The sequence below is a fragment of the Mobula hypostoma genome, chromosome 7 (genome assembly GCF_963921235.1).
Source record: "Mobula hypostoma chromosome 7, sMobHyp1.1, whole genome shotgun sequence".
Lineage (NCBI taxonomy): Eukaryota > Metazoa > Chordata > Chondrichthyes > Myliobatiformes > Myliobatidae > Mobula > Mobula hypostoma.
The window spans coordinates 167,929,545-167,949,903 of NC_086103.1; the positions used below are offsets into that span (position 1 = coordinate 167,929,545).

At 40.0% G+C, this 20,359-nt stretch overlaps 1 protein-coding gene across 7 annotated transcripts in view; it reads right to left on the minus strand.

The window, feature by feature from the left end:
- herc2 (HECT and RLD domain containing E3 ubiquitin protein ligase 2) overlaps nt 1-20,359 on the minus strand; it is a 240,637-nt gene that overhangs the window by 83,266 nt on the left and 137,012 nt on the right. For 6 of the 7 annotated variants that reach the window (XM_063054516.1, XM_063054512.1, XM_063054515.1 and 3 more), the window contains 11 exons: nt 17,634-17,901; nt 13,698-13,867; nt 13,504-13,602; nt 13,222-13,390; nt 12,967-13,092; nt 10,543-10,651; nt 9,548-9,687; nt 8,399-8,589; nt 7,013-7,118; nt 6,834-6,925; nt 113-291 (listed from right to left, as the gene is read on the minus strand). In XM_063054516.1, the coding sequence (XP_062910586.1) occupies nt 113-291; nt 6,834-6,925; nt 7,013-7,118; nt 8,399-8,589; nt 9,548-9,687; nt 10,543-10,651; nt 12,967-13,092; nt 13,222-13,390; nt 13,504-13,602; nt 13,698-13,867; nt 17,634-17,901 (1,649 nt within the window). The remainder of the gene's footprint in view (nt 1-112; nt 292-6,833; nt 6,926-7,012; nt 7,119-8,398; nt 8,590-9,547; nt 9,688-10,542; nt 10,652-12,966; nt 13,093-13,221; nt 13,391-13,503; nt 13,603-13,697; nt 13,868-17,633; nt 17,902-20,359) is intronic. The other variant, XM_063054511.1, reaches the window with a different exon arrangement.

A 20,359-nucleotide genomic window follows, 5' to 3' on the forward strand; every position in this document is an offset into this window, starting at 1 on the left:
ACAGAAAAGAAAAATGCCTTTAAAAACATAAGGAAAAGACATATAATTTACATCAAAACTGTACTGTATCAATCAGCCCATAATTTGCTCTCATTATTAGTGCACACAGTACCTTACAGTATTGCTTTTATCATCATCATCCTCCTCATTATCTGAAGCAAGAAAAGGGAAATTTGCTGCCAGATCCTCTTCCTCTGCTCGGATACGCCCCATAATACTCAAGCCGTGGATTTTGCAGTCAATGCCAGAACTTCTGCACTGCTTGATAGCTATTTCAATGTACCTGTGCTGCTGAGAACAGTGGAACTTCATTATAAATGTGGACATTTTCAAACCTCTTGCTAATAAAGCACTTTCTGGACTGAAAAAACTTGCCTTGGAAGCAAGCATGAGAAAAACTATGCCCGATTCCAGCATTCAACATGTCGTATTTTGCATGCAAATAAACTGTCTCAAGATATTTCTTAAAAAAAAAATCTAGAAAGCTGCCCATTACACCATAAGACATTGGAGCAAAATTAGGCCATTCGGTCCAACACATCTGCTCCACCATTCCATTACAGCTGATTTATTAGCCCTCTCAATACTATTCGCCTGCCTTCTCCCCGTAACCTCTGAAGCCCTGACTAATCAAGAACCTTTCAACATTTACTTTAAATACACCAAAGGACTTGCCCTCCACAGCCATGAATTCCACAGAATCACCACACGCTGACTAAAGAAACTACTCCTCATCTGTTCTATACGGAGGTCCCTCTATTGTCCTAGACTCATCTACTATAGTGAACATCCTCTCCATATGCACTCCACCTAGGCCTTTCAATATTCGATAGGTTTCAATGAGATCCCCCTCACTGCTCTAAACTCCAGCTGAGGTCAGGCCCAGGACCATCAAAAGCTCCTTATACATTAACCCTTTCATTCCTGAAATTATTCTCGTGAACCTCCACTGGGCCCTCTCCAATGCCAGCATTTTGTTTTTGTTAGATAAGGGACCCAAAATTGTTTACAATACTCCAAGTGTGGTCCTTTTACCCTTGCCATTTCTTAACTCAACCCATACAGACTCTACACCATCTGATCCTATGTCATCCCTTTCTAATGTTTTAATATTATTTCTTATACACAGGGCCACACCACCCCTTCTGCTTACTAACCTATCTTTCCGATACACTGTATATCTTTGGATATTTAACTCCCAATGGCAGCCATCCTTTGACAAGTATGACATTGTAGCCATCTCTGAAACTTAGCTCATCTGTAGCTGAATTTCAAGATCATCCATTTTATTTCTTATGCTGCGAGCATTCAAATACAACACTTTCAGTCCAGTATTTGTTGCTTTCTGTTTTAACTGTGCCCTTGCCTCTATTGCCCTGTAACTAATCCCACTAGTTGTGACTATGCCTCATCTCTTGCCTGTCCTTTCTATCATCTCGGTTGTATGCTATCTTTGATTTATTTCTGCTTTACCCTTTCTCAGCCCTATCACTCCAGTTCCCATCCCCCTGCCTAAACTCTCTCTAACAGCTCTATTAAACCGGGCTGCTAGGATATTGGACCCTTTTGCATTCAGGTGTAACCCATCCTTTTTATACAGGTCGCACCTCCGCCAGAAGATGCCCCAATGATCCAGGAACCCGAAGCCCTGTCCCCTACACCAGCCTCTCAGCCATGCATTAATATGCTTGATCATGCTATTCTTGCACTCGTTAGCACGTGGCACAGGCAGCCATCCCAAGATTACTACCCTGGAGGTCCTGCTTTTCAGCTTCCTACCCAACTCCCTGGATTCTCTCTTCAGGACCTCCTCCCTTTTTCTACCTACGTCATTGGTACCAACATGTACGAAGACTTCTGGCTGTTCACCCTCTCCCTTCAGAATACTCTGCACTCGATCAGAGACATCCCGTACCCTGGCACCTGGGAGCCAACACACCATGCGAGTATCTCTATCAATCTGGCAGAACCTCCTGTCTGTTCCTCTCAGCCGACAAGGATATTGGTCTCCATCACGTTAGGTGTAATCCACCTTTTTGCAAAGGTCATACCTTCCCCAGAAGATATTCCAATGATCCAGAAACCCGAAACCTTCCCCCTTGAATCAGTTCCTCAGCGACTTTTTCATCTGTACTATCATCCCCGGCTCTTGAATGGACGGACTCATGTCTGCCTCTCCCAGGTCATGCCATACAAAACAACAACAACAAACTATCATCCTATTCCTGCCCTGACTAGCATGTGGCACGGAGAGTAAGCCTGCTCTTCACTCCTCCCACACTCACTGCAAAGACCTCTTCCGCCTTTCTACTTATGTCATTGATGCCAATGTGCACAATGACCACTGGCTGCTCACCTTCCCTCTTGAGAATACCCTGCAGCCGCTCAGTCATCTTTGTCTGTCTGAGTCTTGATGAAAGGTCTTGACCCAAAACATAGATTATTTATTCATTCCCCAGAGCCTCACAAGATCTATTCCAGGATGCCATGGGAAGCAATGGAGGAGACTATTCCCTTGTTTGTTAGGAAGGAGTCCCTGATGAAGGGTCTTGGCCCAAAATATATGCACTATTTCTTTCCATAGATGCTGCCTGACCTGTTGAGTTCCTCCAGAATTTTGTGTGTGTTTCTCTGGATTTCTAGCATGTGAAGAATCTCTTATCTTTCAGATACTACTGGGTCTCTGTTCCTTTATTCAAAAATGGTAGTACTGGTGAGCTTTGCATCAATAAGGAAATTATTAGAAAAGATTTCTAAGGGACAGGATTTCACTTGGAAGGGCAGGGAGCGAATGGGGGAAGCAAGCATTGTTTTGTACGGAGGAAAATGTTGAATCATAAACCTGACTGAATTTGTGGAGATAACAGGAAATTTTATGAGGCAGGACAATAGAAATGGTACATATGGACTTTAACAAGGCTTTTGGCAAGGATCCACACAAGTTTAAACCACACTGTATCTGAAACTGTCTTGATTGTCTGAGGGTACAAAAGGACATAGAAAGGGTGAAAAGTTGAGGTGAGTGGTGGAAGATGAAATGTAATCCATGTGCAGAAGAGAACCACTGGGATATTATCTGGATTAGTTACAAGGAGAAATAGGATAGGCTGGGTTTGTACTCAATGAAGTCCAGGAGGCAGAGGGATAACCTAATAAATATTGATAAAAGCATTAGGATATAGATAGGATAGATAGTCAGAGTCTTCTCCTCAAACGAGAGAACCTAAAACTAAAGGGCTTAAGCTTAAGGTGAGAGGGACAAAATTTAAAAGAGATCTGACAGCCCAGCTTTTCCACACAGCAAGTCGTTATATGGAATGAGCTGCCAGAGTTGTAGAATCATCAAGTCATGGAACTCTGCAGCACAGAAGCAGGCCTTTTGGCCCATCTGGTCTGTGCTGAAGTACTGATCTATCTCGTTCCATTCACCTGCACCCAGACCATAGCCCTCCATACTCCTGCCATCTATGTAGCTATCCAAATTGTTCTTAGATGTTGAAATCAAACCCACTTGCACTGGCAGCTCGTTCCACACTCTCAGCACCCTCTGAATGAAAAAGTCCCCCTCATGTTCCCCTTAAACAGTTCACTTTTCACCCTTGACCCATAACCTCCAGTCCCAGTCTTGCACAAACCCAGTGGAAAAAGCCTATAAGCATTTACCCTTTCTATACCTCTCAATTTTGTATACCTCTATCAAATCTTCCCCTAATCTTTATGTCCCAGGGAATAAAGTCCAAATCCATTCAACCTTTCCCTATAACCCAGGTCCTCAAGTCCTGGCAACATACTCCAAATTAGGCCTCTCTAACATCTTATACAACTTCATCATAACATCTCCAAGTCCTCCACTCAATACTTTGATTCATGCAGGCAAGCATGCCAAAAAAACTCTCCGTATGACGATGTCTACAGTGGTTGGAAAGATGAAGGAGCTCATTATTAAGGATGAAGTTTTGGGAACTTGGAGGCACATGATAAAATAGGCCAAAGAAAGCATATTTCCCCTCAAAGAGGAATCTAGCCTGACAAATCTGTTGAAATTCTTTGAGGAAGTAACAGGCAGGATGGACAAAGGAAAGTCAGTGGATGTTGTTTACTTGGATTTTCAGAAGGCCTTTAATTTGGTATCATACACGAGGCTGCTGAACAAAGTAAGAGCACATAGTATGGCAGGAAGGATGCTGGCAGGAGACAAATAGTGGCAACAATGGAGGCCTTTTCTGGTTGGCTGCTGGTGTTCTGCAAGGGTTTGGATGATTCAATGATTTGGAAGATAGAATTGATGGCTTTGTGGCCAAGTTTGTGGACAAAATGAAGATAGGTGGAGGGGCTGATATTGTTGAGGAAGCAGAGAGTCTGTAGAAGGACTTCGACATATTGAGAGAATGGGCAAAGAAGTGGCAGATGGACTATCGTATGGTAGGGAAGTGTATGGTCATGCACTTTGGCAGAAAAAATAAAGGTGTAGACTAGTCTCTAAATGGGGAGAAAATTCAAAAATCAGAGGTGCAAAAGGACTTGTGAGCCCTTGTGCAAGATTCCTCAAAGGTTAACTTGCAGATTGAGTCAGTGGTAAGGAATGCAAATCCAAGGTTAGCATTCATTTTGAGAGACCTAGTATGCAAGAAGCAAGGATGTCGTCATAGTCATAGTCATACTTTATTGATCCTGGGGGGGAAATTGGCTTTCATTACAGTTGCAGTAATAAAACCATAAATAGCTAAATCGTAATATGTAATTTATGCCAGGAAATAAGTCCAGGACCAGCCTATTGGCTCAGGGTGTCTGACCCTCCAAGGGAGGAGTTGTAAAGTTTGATGGCCACAGGCAGGAATGACTTCCTATGATGCTCTGTGTTGCATCTCGGTGGAATGAGTCTATGGCTGAATGTACTCCTGTGCCTACCCAGTACATTATGTAGTGGATGGGAGACATTGACCAAGATGGCATGCAACTTAGACAGCATCCTCTTTTCAGACACCACCGTCAGAGAGTCCAGTTCCATCCCCACAACATCACTGGCCTTACGAATGAGAAATTGGTTAGACAAGACTTGGAGAATTGCGAATAGTATTAGGCCCATTATCTAGGAAAAGATGTGTTGGCAGTGGAGAGGGTCCAGAGGAGGTTGACAAGAATGAAAGGGTTAACACGATGAGCATTTGATACCTCTGGACATGTATTCACTGGAGTTTAGAACAATGGTGGTGGTGGTGGTGGGGCAGTGGGGGGGGGGGCGGTGTGGTAGTGGAAGCTCATTGAAACCTATTGAATGTTGACAGCATGTGGAAAAGGATGTTTCCTATAGTGGGAGAGTCCAGGACCAGAGAACACAGCCTCAGAATACAGTGACTTCAATTTAGAAGAGTTATGAGGAGGAATTTCTTTATCCAGAGTATGATGAATTTGTGGAATTCACTGCCACAGATGGTTGCTGAGGCCAAGTCATTGTGCATAACTAAAGCAGAGGTTCAAAGACCCTTGTATGATCACAGCGTCAAAGGTTAAGGGGAGAAGTCAGAAGAGTGAGGTTGAGAGGGATAATAAGTCAGCCATGATGGAATAGTAGAGCAGATTCAATAAGCCATATGGTATAATTCTGCTCCTATGTCTTATGGTGTTACTTGTGATGCCACTTTCAAGGAACGATGGATCTGTATTCCCACATCCCTTTGTTCTACCCACTCTTCAATGTCCTACCGCTAAATATGCTGGTCTTACCCTGATTTGCCTACCCAAAGTATAACATCTCACACTTGTCTACATTAAATTCCACCTATTAATTTTCATCCCTTTTTCCAACTGGTTCAGATCCCGCTCCAAGTTTGATATCCTTCCTCACTGTGTACTGCACCCCGAATCTTGGTGTCATTCGCAAATTTGTTGATCTAGTTTATTATGTTATCATCCAGATCATTGATATAAATGACAAAAAACAATGGATCCAGCAGAGATCTCTGCGGCACACCAGTAGGTCACAGGCCTCTAGTCAGAGAGGCAACATCTACTACCGCTCTCTGACTACTTCTACAAAGCCAATGTCTAATTCAATTTACTACCTCATCCAGAATGACAAGTGACTGAATCTTCTTGACCAACCTCCCATGCGGGACCTTGTCAAAAGCCTTGTTAAAGTCCATGTAGACAACATCCACTGCTATTACTTCAAAATTCCTAGTAACTTCCTCAGAACACTAAGACTGGTAGACATGTCCTACAACGGACAAAGCCATGTTGACTATTTCTAAACAGTCCCTGTCAATAAAAATACTTATATATCTGGTCTCTTAGAATACCTTCCAATAACTTATCCACTGCTGATGTCAGGTTCACCGGCCTATAATTTCCTGACTTATTCTTAGAGCCTTTTTAAACATTAGCTATCCTCCAATCCTCCAGCACCTTACGAAATCCTGCCAGCTATAGCTTTCTGTATTCTCTCCTTTCAAATAATTTATTTTTATCATTCCTTCTTGTAAAGACTTACCATAAAATTAAGCCTTTTACTTTCTCTAAAACAAACATTAAGCTACACTAGCAACCCAATTTTCCCGAGCACTACTTCCAGGAACTACGTTCATTATTAACTATTTACATTAAGTTTCTGTTAACTTCTTTGTCCTCATCACGTACTGCTAACTTTCATCACATTTATATCCTGTGTGTGTATGCCTTTGGCAAAAATAAATTTGAACTACTGAACCCTAGAAACAGTAGACATCCGCCTGCTTCTACTAACTAATCACATGTTTCATCTTAGGATTTATTGCAAAGCAAAAGGAACAAAATCCATTGTGCATGTAGATAATGAACACATTGAAAACGTGTACCTCCACACATTCGTTCAGAAGCATTACCACAGTGTCAGTAGGGGTGATATTGATGGTCTTCAGCTCAATAAGATTGTCTAATGAGTTCCCGCCTAAAACAAAAGAGTCAAAATTTGACTTGAATTATCTTCCCAGGACAAAAATGAGCACGAACAAATGCACTGGTGTACTTAACTTACCAGAGACCACAACTAATGAAGGCATATAACTACTATCAGCAGGATCCACAACCATCTTAAGTCTATGAACGAGGACATCTGGAAAAATCTCCAGTCGAATCCAGTGCTAGTAAAATAACAATACACGGTTAAGAAAACAGATCTGTCCACCAGACAAAGATGTTGATTATGTAATTTTTCATAGCAAACTCCCACAAAATCTAATCAGAAATTTAACAAAATAGAACGCAAAAACAGAATTCCAGATTATCTATTTAATCAAAACAGCCACAAGCATCAGTTCCATGTAGATCACCCCAATCTCAACTGATACATTCACCAAGCTTCACCATTTATCAGTCTTAAGATTTGCTGTTTAACCAGCCTGAGAAACAGTATATTTTCTCCTTCAAATTAGTAGTGTAGGGATGCAAGAGAAACTTAATTTCATATTCAAACAGCAGCTTGTTATCCATACCCCATGTGCTGCTTTCATACAACTGCCAAGGGTGGTAAGAATTAATATCATCAACTTAAAAACCCAAAATGCACATCTTCCTTGACAAACAGTAACAGATATCTGCAAGGTTGGATGGCAAAATAATTTGGAATGGGCATACACATTAGTAATATCAGAACAACCAAACTGATAAAAAAAAATACACAGAATATGATGCAGAAGTCTTGAACTGTTCAGAATAAAAATTTAATGGCATTCACCAATGCCTCACATTTTGCATTCACGCCAAATTTGAACCAAGCAACTCAAAGTATGAATCTGATACCTTCAAAAGAAAACCCAAGTCATAAACCCATTTGATTTGCCTCATCTTCTGTCAGTGTACTTCTTAAAGTTTAAAGAACCTCAGATTTAAAATGTATAGCATTTGAGAACCATCTGCATCAAATGCTGCGTCTGAAAGCAACCTGATACTTTCACTGTTGAGGTGGTATAAAAATGGGTCCAAAATGCAATATTCCTGCGAAGCGACCAGCAGTGAAACCTTCGAATTGGCCCAGTTAAGCCCTAGATTGCCCATGCATGAGCTATATACCCTTGCTTTACATGGAAAATGCAAATAAAGACTTGATTTATTACTGGCCTATTTAACTGCGTTAGGTTAAAATACACTTAAAACCTACCAAACCTGAAGCTACCTGCAAGGAGAAATCTAAGCATTTGATTGAGGGCTATACGGAAACATATCTCAGATTCAATTTATTTGAAAGAGAAAAGCTCTGCTTTCCACACTGAGAAATAAATAAAAGAATATTTTTAAAATCAGATCACAATTAATGCAACGGCAGATGTAAAAGTTCTGGAGAAACAGAAGGAACAGTGGTTGATCCTTAAAATATGTGAAAGACAAACATACGAACTAATCAACTCAATCACTTCTCACTTACTTTCCCTTGTGAGCCTGATGACTGCCAGCATTGCCCAGAGCCATCAATTAGGCGGGATGCTTGACTGACAGACGACGAGACTCCAAAGTTTTTCACAACTCTTGACCAATCATCTAACAACATTCCTCTCTGGCAGCTATATCGCTTTTTCTGCTGCTTTCCTGAACGTCCACAGAATACAGGTGTTTGTCCTTTAAATAGATATCGAAGTTATTATTAAAATGCAATTTTAAAATCCATTTTTTAAAAAAGCATTTGAAATTTGTTGCTCCAGATTCAAGCATCCGCAATTTCTCGCATCTCCATTTCATAATCCTGCTCAGCGGATAGAAAGACAGAAATCAAAGAAACAAATGCATGTTCTTATGGTCTTTGCACTTAAGATCTTCAAGACCCCAAATGGAACGTAATGTACAGAAATGAAAATATATGAAAGAAACTTAATTGAAGTTTTAATAATTTTAACACCTTATAGTCCATCCAGGTCGCCTCCAACCTGATAGCATGGACATTGATTTCACCTTCCACTCCTTTTTTCCCCTTCCCCTCCTTTTTTCCCCTTCCCCTTCTACTCCCCACTCTGGCTCCTGCCCCTTCTCCTCACCTCCCCCCGATACCCCTCCTCCTTCCCATGATCCACTCTCCTGGCCTATCAGATTCTGTCTTCTTGAGCCCTCTACCTTTCCCATCCGCCAGGTTTCGCCTATCACCTTCCAGCTAGCTCTCCTTCCCCTTTCCCCATCCCTTTATTCTGGCGTCTTACCCCTTCCTTTCCAGTCCTGAAGAAGGGTCTTGGCCTGAATCGTCAACTGTATATTCATTTCCATAAGTGCTGCCTGACCCGCTAAGTTCCTCAACCGTTTTGTGCATGTTACCTTAGATTTTCAGCATCTACAAAATATTTTGTGTTTATAATTTTACTCAAGTAGTTACTTAAAAGACTGAGAGAATGGGAAATATTTTACAAAAGGATTACAGTATCTGGTACTCTTGAAACAGTTGTCCTCACAAAAATTTTAGGGCTAAAATATACAAATAACGACTGGTAACAGCCATGTCATTTTTCCTTTATAGAATTAATGAATCAGCATGGCCTGTTGGACTACGACTGGAATGTTTTGTAGTATTTTATTTTTAATTGCATTGTACCCGGCTCATTAATTCTCCCGAAGGTATGTCTTGAATTGTGTTTCCTTGTCTTGAAGCAGTTTTCACAGTAATCAAAATCATCACAGTTTCTGCACTTGAACCTCGGCCCATTCATTGGAAACATCTGGCAGCCATCACATCTGTTGGGAAAGAAATAAAGCCTACTTAAACCAAAAAACATGATAACTAGTCTGAAAAATAGAAAGAAATATAAGCCAAAAGAGACCAGTTGACAATGATAGCAAGAACTTATATAAAGGCTTTATAGGACAATCGAGATAATTTTTAAAGGAGATTATGCTAAAACTTGTAAGGGAAGATGTAAATTAAAGAGTGCGATCGATGATACAATAAAACACTTGATTAACAGGCAGATGATGAATTATCAGAAGCCAGAATTCAAATCCTTTTGATTCAAAATAACGATCTCAAATATTGGAAGCAAAATACTCTAAATATGCCTCAGTTTTAAGCAGGGTTGCAGAGTTGGGTGAAAGAGGAGCAGCAATATTAGAAATGGTGACAGAAGAGAACTTTAAGACATTTTTTCCCTTCCAAGATGATTCTAAAATAACAAAATGCAAGATGTTGTGTAAAGCAACAGCAGTAATAGAAACAAGGTAGAACATTGGATGCAGGGTGCCAGCAAGGATGAGGGAAAAGGTCAGTGGGAAGTGCAGAGGTACTACTTAACAGAACTCATTTACTTCCACAAGAAAATCTCTCTCGATTTCAAACTAAATCCATCCCATTTCCTCTCAGATCTCATAATTGCAATGCAGATACTGTGAAACTTTGTAAAGATTAAATGAAAATTCCTATTGTGTGATGCATTTTGCATAACACATTTTGTGTAAAAGGACTAGAATGCATACTAAACCATTTATAAAGGTGAGAAAGGAAGTTAAATTCCTTATGTCTCCTTACAATAGAAAACAAAAATTGATTACTTCAAAGGAAAACAGCCAATTACATCATTTTATTAAATTTCTTACGTGACTCTTGGATGAATGCTGGGTACCAATTCCATTTCAGATAACAAACCAGTCCAGTGAGACTGCTGAGGAAAATCAACGATAACATCCTTCCCATTAGCACTAAATGCTGAAAGAATTAAAATTCAAATGCAAAATGAAGATAATTTAGGATTATAAATAACCACCATAATAGATTCAGGCTAAGACATACTAGTCCTTAAATGAAGAAAAGAACCAGTTTTCAATTCATTTTAATCTTGCTCTGCACATTAAGAATTACTCAGTTGTTTATTACTCATTTGTTACTCATTAAAGTAAAACAAGTATTTCTCATCTGCTTAAAAAATGTACACCAGAATTGTATTAATTTGAATTGATTAACATTGAGATAACATCGTCTCTAAAACACAAAAATTATTTCAATCCTAATTGTTACAACAAAACTTTGCTCCACATTTAGTTTACACCATTATGAAAAATTGAAAGTTTTCTACCAAATCACAAACATAATGTACAAATAATGCAGACTTCTTCAGCTAAAATAATGTGTTAAAAATTTCTCATACAAAATTCTGACTGATTTACATATTCACCATAGTGTTTAAGCAATAGTTTATTATAAATCAAAATGAAACTTAATACTTTGCACAGACAACCTTGTATTTTGTATGAGTGCATTCTTAGAAAACTATCCATATAGGAAAATCTTATTTCTTTTGAATCCCTCATTATTAGTGGTAATGCTACGGGATATTTACCTCTCAATGGTAGTGCTGCTGCTAGTTCACAGTGGGGAACCACTTAAGAGATTGCTTTCTCAGTTTCCAAATCAAATCTCTTAAGTGACCAACAGCTACCATTGGTAACACAAGTGACCGTAGATGCTCCCTACCTTCCAACCTTCAGTTTGAATGGTCACATACACATTTAAACATATATTAAATATAGGCATGATAGTTTTATAATACAACTCAGACCAAATAATTGTTATTTGGGTTTAAAACTTGTGTTAGAACTATGTTTCATTTTATTAATACAGTTAAGCTATTGGGTGTTTTATTTTCTGTGGATCTCAAAATGCAAAGCTGTATAAAAATGTTCCTTTAATTACATTACACAATTGGCTATTTCCTTTTTTTCCCACTGTTTATTTTTCAGTTAAGTTAGGCTTGCTGTATTAGCCAATAGGATATGTCTTGTTAATATTTTTTTCAAGAGCGAGTGTAAGAAAAGAACAGGGGAACCATTTTTTCTAGAGAGAGCGTGGGATCAAAGAATGGAAACGTAACGAACATAACAGAAGAACATGGTGAAACATTCACAGAACCATTTGGAAGGCAGATACCACTGTCAGAAAATCCTCTTTTAGACAATAGTCTCAGAGAATGTGCAGATAGCACATGACATCAGTGAAAGCTCAACACCTTTATCCTTGACACGTTGTAAGTATTTATGTTTCGCTTGGACCAGGTCTTCAGGAAAAATGATGCATCAATGAGCTCCAACAATTACGTCCAGGTTATAGATGAATTTTTATATATACATAAAAAAATAATATATATATATAACGGGCACTTTTCTTTATTTGTATTATATATTATTGTGTTTGTTATAGCTTAAAATATTTTGTCAATATAATTTTGATCTAAGATTATACTGATGTAAGTTAAATTATTGCTTCCTGGCGAATGGTAAATTCGCAAGGGTGTGTTGGTCCATACAAGTAACTGCCTTCATTTTCCCTTAGAAGGTCCATTCAAACATTTATGGTTGAGTATAGCTGAATCATATTTACCTTAGACGTGGTTATTTATTGGAAATTACCTTTTCACTGTTATTTCTGTGCATTGTTGAGTTATGTTGCTATTAGCTTGTATTCACAGTAACAGCTAATTCAGTACAAGCCTACAGTGACAGGGTTACATGTGTAAATAAACTTGATTCTTTTTCAGACTTCTTGAGGACAGATAACATGGAAAACTCTTGAGAGTGGTGGAGGGGAAGAACTGTTGAACAGAAAAATTGAGCTGCTAAGCTAAAGACAGGGCCATATTAACTGCTCATGAATCAAGAAAAGTGATATGAAAAATACTTAAATAGATAAAATTTGTTCCTTTTCCATTTGGTGTAATTTTTCTCAACCACCTCCCCCCCCCCACCCCCCAAACATAAATTCTCCAAGAGGAAATTCCATTCTGTATCTGAGATTCTTGGGTACTAACATGAACTCTGCAAGAGCAAATTTCTGTAACCTAACAGCTGTAATGTGGATAGTGGCCTGCTTTTTGATCTTATGTATCAACATTTTGAAGTGTATACAGTATCCTTTGCTGCAAAATTGTATTGTATTTTATGCCAGCATTTCAAATCTCATTCAAAACAACATAGTTAACATGATTATATTTACTGAAACAGAAAGAAAAATGAGGATCATTTCTTTACCTTTAACAACACCAACACTTCTATGGGTAACTGATCCCCACTTGTACTTTGGAGTTGTAACTGAAGCCTTAACCCGCACTTTATCTGCAATTTTTATATGGGAAGTAGAATTCTGTGGGGGGAAGCCTGAGACAAGAGAAAATGAACATGGTGATGCTGGGTACAGCTTCAAATCGGGTAAGCTGGACTTCAAAACAAAAGCAGCAACTACTGCGTAATATAGGTGTGGTTCCGATTAGTATTATATTTACTTACCCAGTAATTCAACATGGATATATCTGACCCAGTACATGCCACCTTTTTGTTGCCAGTCACACTGCACATTCAGGTCATGCAAGCCATCTCGATCCAATTTTATTACTTTGCCCATATCTCCCTCGCAAACCTCTTCATAAGCTCTGCAGCATCGAACCATCATTCCCACCTGCAGCACCCAATAAAACAGAGCAAAATTAGACATGCATCTCTTGCAACATTTTTTACTTAACCGTGCTCAAACAAAAGTTTCACAATATTTCAGTTAGAACATTATCCCACCTGTATGTTCTCTCTTATGTACACAGCATAATCATCATTACTCAGAAAATCAGCACGTTTCTTAAAAGTTTGGCTCTCTGTCACCACAGCAGCCCAAGGCTACAAAATAAGAACAGTATATTGTAATGTTAATTACAGCTCACATCAACTAAATGTCATTAAAATATGCTAAGTATATTCGGTTTGAAAATTACATTGGATATAGTCGCTTGAGAACCAATGACAGCACAAGCAGCCTCAACCTCCTCCACATCCTCTAGAATTTCTTCATCCGAATACTCGGAGAGAGTGCTCTCAGTATCAGAGATATCTGTGATCTGTACATCAGGATGATCCAACAGCCAACCAACCAATGCTTCAACTCCTTCAAAATAGAATTCAAGACAACATTATTGAGGCCACACATGGAAGATATGTGTATATAAACAAAATATTCTGCAAATGCTGGAAATCTACAGTAGCACCCACTTGGAGTACTGTGCTCAATTCCCACTCGGCATACTGTGCTCAGTTCTGGTCGCCTCACTACAGGAAGGACGTGGAAACCATAGAAAGGGTGCAGAGGAGATTTACAAGGATGTTGCCTGGATTGGGGAGCATGCCTTATGAGAAAAGGTTGAGTGAACTCGACCTTTTCTTCTTGGAGCGACGGAGGATGACAGGTGACTTGATAGAGGTGTACGAGATAATCAGAGGCATTGATCTTGCGGATAGTCAGAGGCTTTTCCCCAGGGCTGAATTGGCTAGCACGAGAGGGCATAGTTTCAAGGTGCTTGGAAGTAAGTACAGAGGAGATGTCAGGGGTAAGTTTTTTTTGTTTTTTTTACGCAGAGAGTGGTAAGTGCGTGGATTGGGCTGCCGGTGGCAGTGGTAGAGGCGGAAACGATAGGATCTTTTAAGAGACTCCTGGATGGCTACATGGAGCTTAGAAAAATAGAGAGCTATGGGTAAAGCCTAGGTAGTTCTAAGGTGGGGACATATTTGGCACAGCTTTGTGGGCCGAAGGGTCTGTATTGTGCTGTATGTTTTCTATGTTTCTAAAATGCTGGAAGAGTCAGGCAGCATTTACAGAGGGGAATAAGCAGTTGACACTGAGTCAAGATCCCTCCAAAGGAGGGTCTCAGCCTGAAGTAGTGACTGCTTATTCCTCTCCATAGATAAAATGAGATTCTGCAAATGCTGGAAATCTAGAGGTCACACCTACTAAATTCTGGAGGAACTCAGCAGGTCAGGCAGCATCTATGGAAAGGAATAAATAGTTGATGTTTCAAGCCGAGACCTTTCATCAGGACTGGAAAGGAAGGGGAAAGAAGCCAGAATAAGAAAATGGGAGGGGGAGGGGGGAAGGAGAATGCGTATAAGGTGATAGGCGAAGCCAGGTGGGTGAGGGAGGGGGAATGAAGTGAGAAGCTGGAAGGTGATGGGTGGAAAACGTAAAGGGCTGAAGAAGTCGAAATCTGTTGGGAGAGAAGAGTGGATCATGGGAAAAAGGGAAGGAGGAACAACAACAGGGGAGGTGATAGGCAGGTGAGGAGAAGAGGGGAGCCAGAGTGGGGAACGGAAGAAGAGGGAATGAGGAAGGAGTTAAAATTACTGGAAGTAAGAGAAATCAATGTTCACGCCACCAGGTTGGAGGCTACCCAGAAGGAATATGAGGTGTTGCTCCTCTGACCTGAAAGTGGCGGTAGAGGGGGGCATGGACCATCAGGTTGGATCGGTTTTTGTATGTACGTGTTACTTCCCTCCTTAGCTGCTGTCTTGCCTGCTGGGTTCTTCCAGCATTTTGCACATGAAGCATTAAGTTCAGTTTTGGCTGCCCTACGACAGAGAAAATATCCCATTAAGCTGAGAGGAGTACAGGAAATATTTATGAGGATGATACCAGGACTTGAGGGAAAGATCGAACAGGCTTAGACTTTATTCCTTGGAGCACAGGAGACTTGGAAGAGGAGCTAAAGACGGCACTAGAGAGCGACTTCTCCCAGGCCATCTGCGAAACTTTAAATTCTTCTCTCTAGTGTCTTTTCTTTTCAAGGTGGCTGGGTTCCTGTCGCAGTCCATGATCTACAGCTGCACTCAAACCGTAGTTCTTCACAGCAGTGGGTTCCCACTCTTGGAGCTTGCCAAGCAGTCTTGCATTGTTGATATCTCCAGGAGCAGTCTGGAAGAGGTACACTGTTGGGCGCGGCCTTCTGCGGCCCTGTGGACCACCTGATTCCTCACTGGTGTTGCCGACGGAAGTATTGTGGGAGAACAGAACATCAAGGTAACAGTGCAGTGGTCAGAGTGTCTCCCTCTTTCTCTCTCGCTGGTGAGAGAGTGTTAGCTGCCAATTCTCAAGTTGAATAAACTAGAAATAAAGTGATGCTGAAGAGTGTTGGGTCTCCCCTCTCACTGTGGTAGCAGTGGTACCTCTCTCTCCCTTGTTAGTGAGAGAGAGAGAGAGAGCGCGCAAGAGAGGACTGTGGCAAGTCGAACTGTTGGGATGGAGTGTTTGTTTTGTTTTATGGACTCCAGATCCTGGTCCCTTTGGGGGCATGATGTCCCTTTTGCTGAGGCATATGGGGGTTGAAGGTTGAAGCTTTCTGCTGCTTGTGTGTAGTAGGGGTAGGCTCTGGAGTTCTATTATTTTCTTGTTATTCATTCATTTGGGTTTTTCATCTGTTTTGTAGATGTCTGGAACAGTAAGAATTTCAGGTTGTATATTGTATACATTCTCTGATATTAAATGGAACCATTGAACGGTGATCATATAGAGGTATATAATATTATGAGAAACAATGACAGGGAGACTAAGCACAGTCTTTTTTCCAGGGCTGGGGATATCAAGAACTACAGATCATTGTTTTAAGGTGAGAGTGGAAAGATTTAATTAAACCCAAAGGGCAACTCTTTCCACACAGAGGGTGGTTCACATATGGAAACAAGCTGCCAGATGACGTGATTGAGCAGGTATGACAACATTTTAAAGATATTTATTTTAGACAGATACGGGTCAAATATCAGCAAATGGGTCAAGCTTAGATGGGCATCTTGGTCAAAACATGATGCGGGTCAAAGAACCTGTTTCCATGCCATATATTTCTATGACAATATATGGTAAATTGATTTTGGTACAAGTTTCTGATTGCAACAAAAAGGCATCAGAGAAACCCTACAAATTAGTCTATTCATTTCACCGGTTTTTAAAATTCCTTCTGATAAGATGACAGCATGTGTGAACGCAGCAGTCTCTCGGGGGCCAAGCAAAGGTGCTTTTTCCTTTGTAAAATTTGTTTTTTATGATCCAAAGACAATTCTGCTCCAAGAACTTCATGTACTGCAGGATTACTCCATCAGTGAACTGCTCGTTGATCAGAGGGGCCGGCCGGGGTGTCAGAGGAGGACCCACTCAGAATTTCAGGAAAGGTGGTGGTCGGGATGTTGGAGGAACTGACATGGCTGCAGGGGGTTGCTGCCTGCTGCTCGGAAGCATCGAAGCTCATGCAGTATAACCATAGGAGATTGTCTCAGATATTTCACTAGCAATCACAAGACTCTGTTGAACAGTAATAATGTAAGTTGCCGCAGGCCTGTTATCCTTGTCTAGTGCAGGGATGGACACATGGGAGCTGTGTAGCCTTCGGCTTGCTTGCTGCTGCACACCAGGTGAGAATTCCCAGAAGATTTACAGCGTGATCTCCGTGCTCAGCTAGGGCCTGGCCTCTCCCGTTGGTGCTGCCCTCCCGTGTTTGAGCAGTGGAATGACAGGCTGAATTGCGTGTATCTGCACACTGCTGGGAAACCATCATCGATTGCTGAACTTAGTTGCTCAGGAACTTGGACTATATATATATATATATATGTTTCTTTTTCCAAGTGAATATGCTTCGTTACTCGCTATTTTAATTGTTTGCTTGCTACTTTGAATATTTGGCACCTTGATCCCAGAGGAACGCTCTCTCGTTCTGCTGGTATCTATATATAGTTTGAATGATAATTAAACCTGATTTGATTCGAAGATTGTAATTAGTCACGTAGTACTTTCTTAGCAAGCTCCAGAATTGAGTAGTTAGCTCAAAAGAAAAAAATATATTATTTGCAAAATGACATGGAAGCACTGAAGTCTGAATATTGCAACTTTTTTTTACCTGGCAATCCTGCAGCATTTCCAGAGATTCCTGTGAGAGATTTTAGTGCAAACTCGATATTTTTCCGTCCGAAGCCCATTTCCATTAGCTGGGCCACAATGGGCAAGGGTGGAGGGGGAGAAGGCTTTTGCTTCTTGTGTTTTATTGATCGCACAGGCTGTACTGTAACAGGCGTCGTAGCTTCACTTGAACTGCTATCATCAAATACTGGTATACATGGTTGTGTGGATTCCACTGCCAAGAACTGACAAACAGCAAGAGCTGCAGCCTGGCGGAAAGCAAATCATAAAAGAAAATAATTAGCATAAACATCACACAAAGAGTACATAAAAAACATGATTTTCTTTGATATGGACAACAATTATATTGCATGAGCTCAAGGAATGTTTATTTTTCAGTTTCTCAATTGCATCAACAAGATGCTCACCAAAACAAGCCATTCCAAACATGAAGTCTAATATCTGTAGCTAGATGAATAGTCCAAAATGCTACTTCCTTCAGCTTTTAGAATTATGCAGAAGCTAAACATGTGCAATGTAAGCAGTACTGAGAATAAGGCTGAAAACTCAAGGTTTTAACCTTAAAAAATGAGGGAGAGACTCCAGGAACCCGTCCACTTTATCAGAGGTGAGCAAAACTAGAGGACAAAGGGATTTAGAGGGGAATTAAGGCAACTTTTGTTTAAGCCCAGAGACTGACAAGTACCTAGAAATGTATTGTCAGGGAGAGTGGTAGAAGCAGAGTTGCAATGAAGAAGGGTCTAGCTGAGCACTTGAATCACATGTAAAGGCTCCAAGCCAACTGCTGAAATTTCAGATTAACAGACATGGGTGCCTCGCTCAGCATAGGTGTGATGGGCTGAATAGCCCATTTGAAATGAAATGAAATAAAGCACCTTTATTGTCATTGTATAGTACAATTTGTCATGCACCAATACAGAGAAAATGAGTTTGCAACTCTCGTACTCAATGCTATAAAACAACAAATAAAATGAACAATAAATAAAATCAAGTAACCAGCCAGAACAAGCAATGTCCAGCAGTACAAAAGCACAACTCAGATACATGACGGCCATAAAACTAGTATTAAAAGTAGCAATATGACAATTTATGGATGATGATTGACCAATTGGTTCAGAGCAATTATAGCTCTGGGGTATGACTTTATGATCCACTTCCAATGAATACCATTATAAATGGCCATTCAGTGACCAGTTACATCCTTCAGTTCTCCCTTGTAATGTATAGCCCACCTTGTACTTCATTGCTCCTGGAGCTTTCATGTCTTCTTGGAGTTGGTTTATTATTGTCACAAGTACCAAGATATAGTGGTCTTGCATGCTGATCATACAGATCAAATCATTACACAGTGCAGTGAGCGAGAACAAGGTAAAACAACAATGCAGAGTAAAGTGTAAAAGCTACAGAGAAAGTGCAGTGCAGATAAACAATGAAAGATCATAACAAGGTAGATTATGAGATTCTTAGAGAAACTAGGCAGCCCATTTGTTACATAAAGGGTCTGTTCCTGAGAATTATCTGCAAGTCCATTTTCTCGCAAGTCAGAAATATCGGTTTTCATACCACATTTACCTATATACACTTGCTATAATTCTTCCATTTCGATTATCAGCCCCCCAAATTATACTAATAAAATGTATTCTTTATACATTTATTAATACCATAACACTTAACAATTATTAGTAGCTTGAAATTATTTTTAAATGTATGGGAGAATCTTAACAGCAGACTTCCTTAAGACAGGTTATTCATAACTCTGGGAGCCCACAGTGCAAACACTTTCCACCGTTTTTCACATTTGTTCTGTATGATAACTTTTTAGAAATCCTTTCTGAAGAAAAGTTCATGCCCAAGGAGGTGGTACCAGACCCAAAAAGCCCATGTACTTTTTGCTTCAACATCCCATTATTTCCTTCAATTATTTTTCTCCATGTACGGTCTCTTGGCCTCATTAACAATGCATGTTTCAGTGCTAAATTAAGTATAAATAAATTGAAGAACAGTCCCTTCACAAGGTTGAAGGTTTTGGAGTGGATCCAAAGACTGAGACAGCAGAAAAGGAAACTAGTTGCACAACTACATTAATAAAACTGGAGAGAAGTTTCCATATACTTTGAGGATTCGTTCATTGAGAACCCACATTTGTCACAAACAATCGGAAGGAGGAACAGCTAACACTCACTGATAAAGTGTTATATAACTTTAACAGATTACACAGGAACAACACATTTGTTATCTGAGCAGTTTCGACATGGGTATCTTGCTTGGGCAGAAACGGCTACTGCTGTATTCATTTAAAGAGAAGGGCCAATATCTTAAGCACATTCTTCATGTACCAAATTTACAGAATGTTTGTAGGCCTTAGATAATATATTTTGGGAAATTTAGGTGTCAAGTCCAGATGCTGCTCTGGTCCAGTGACAGTGGAACAATTTTCATTCACTTGTTTCTTTAAGTGGATGCTCAAGAAGTAAATTAACAACAAAGGTGACCAATAACTAACTTTTGAAATAAAAAACCTTCAGAGCAATAAAAACTGCTACTACAATTCTTTGTGCAGCAAACTCACCCAAGTAACTGAAATTATGATACTTTGCCAGACTTTTATTTAACAAAAATCTCACTTGCATAGAAAGTGCTTTGGATTAGCTTATTTTTTAAAAAATGTATGTTTAAGGAAAGCTTAAAAAAAGGAAAAAAAAAACA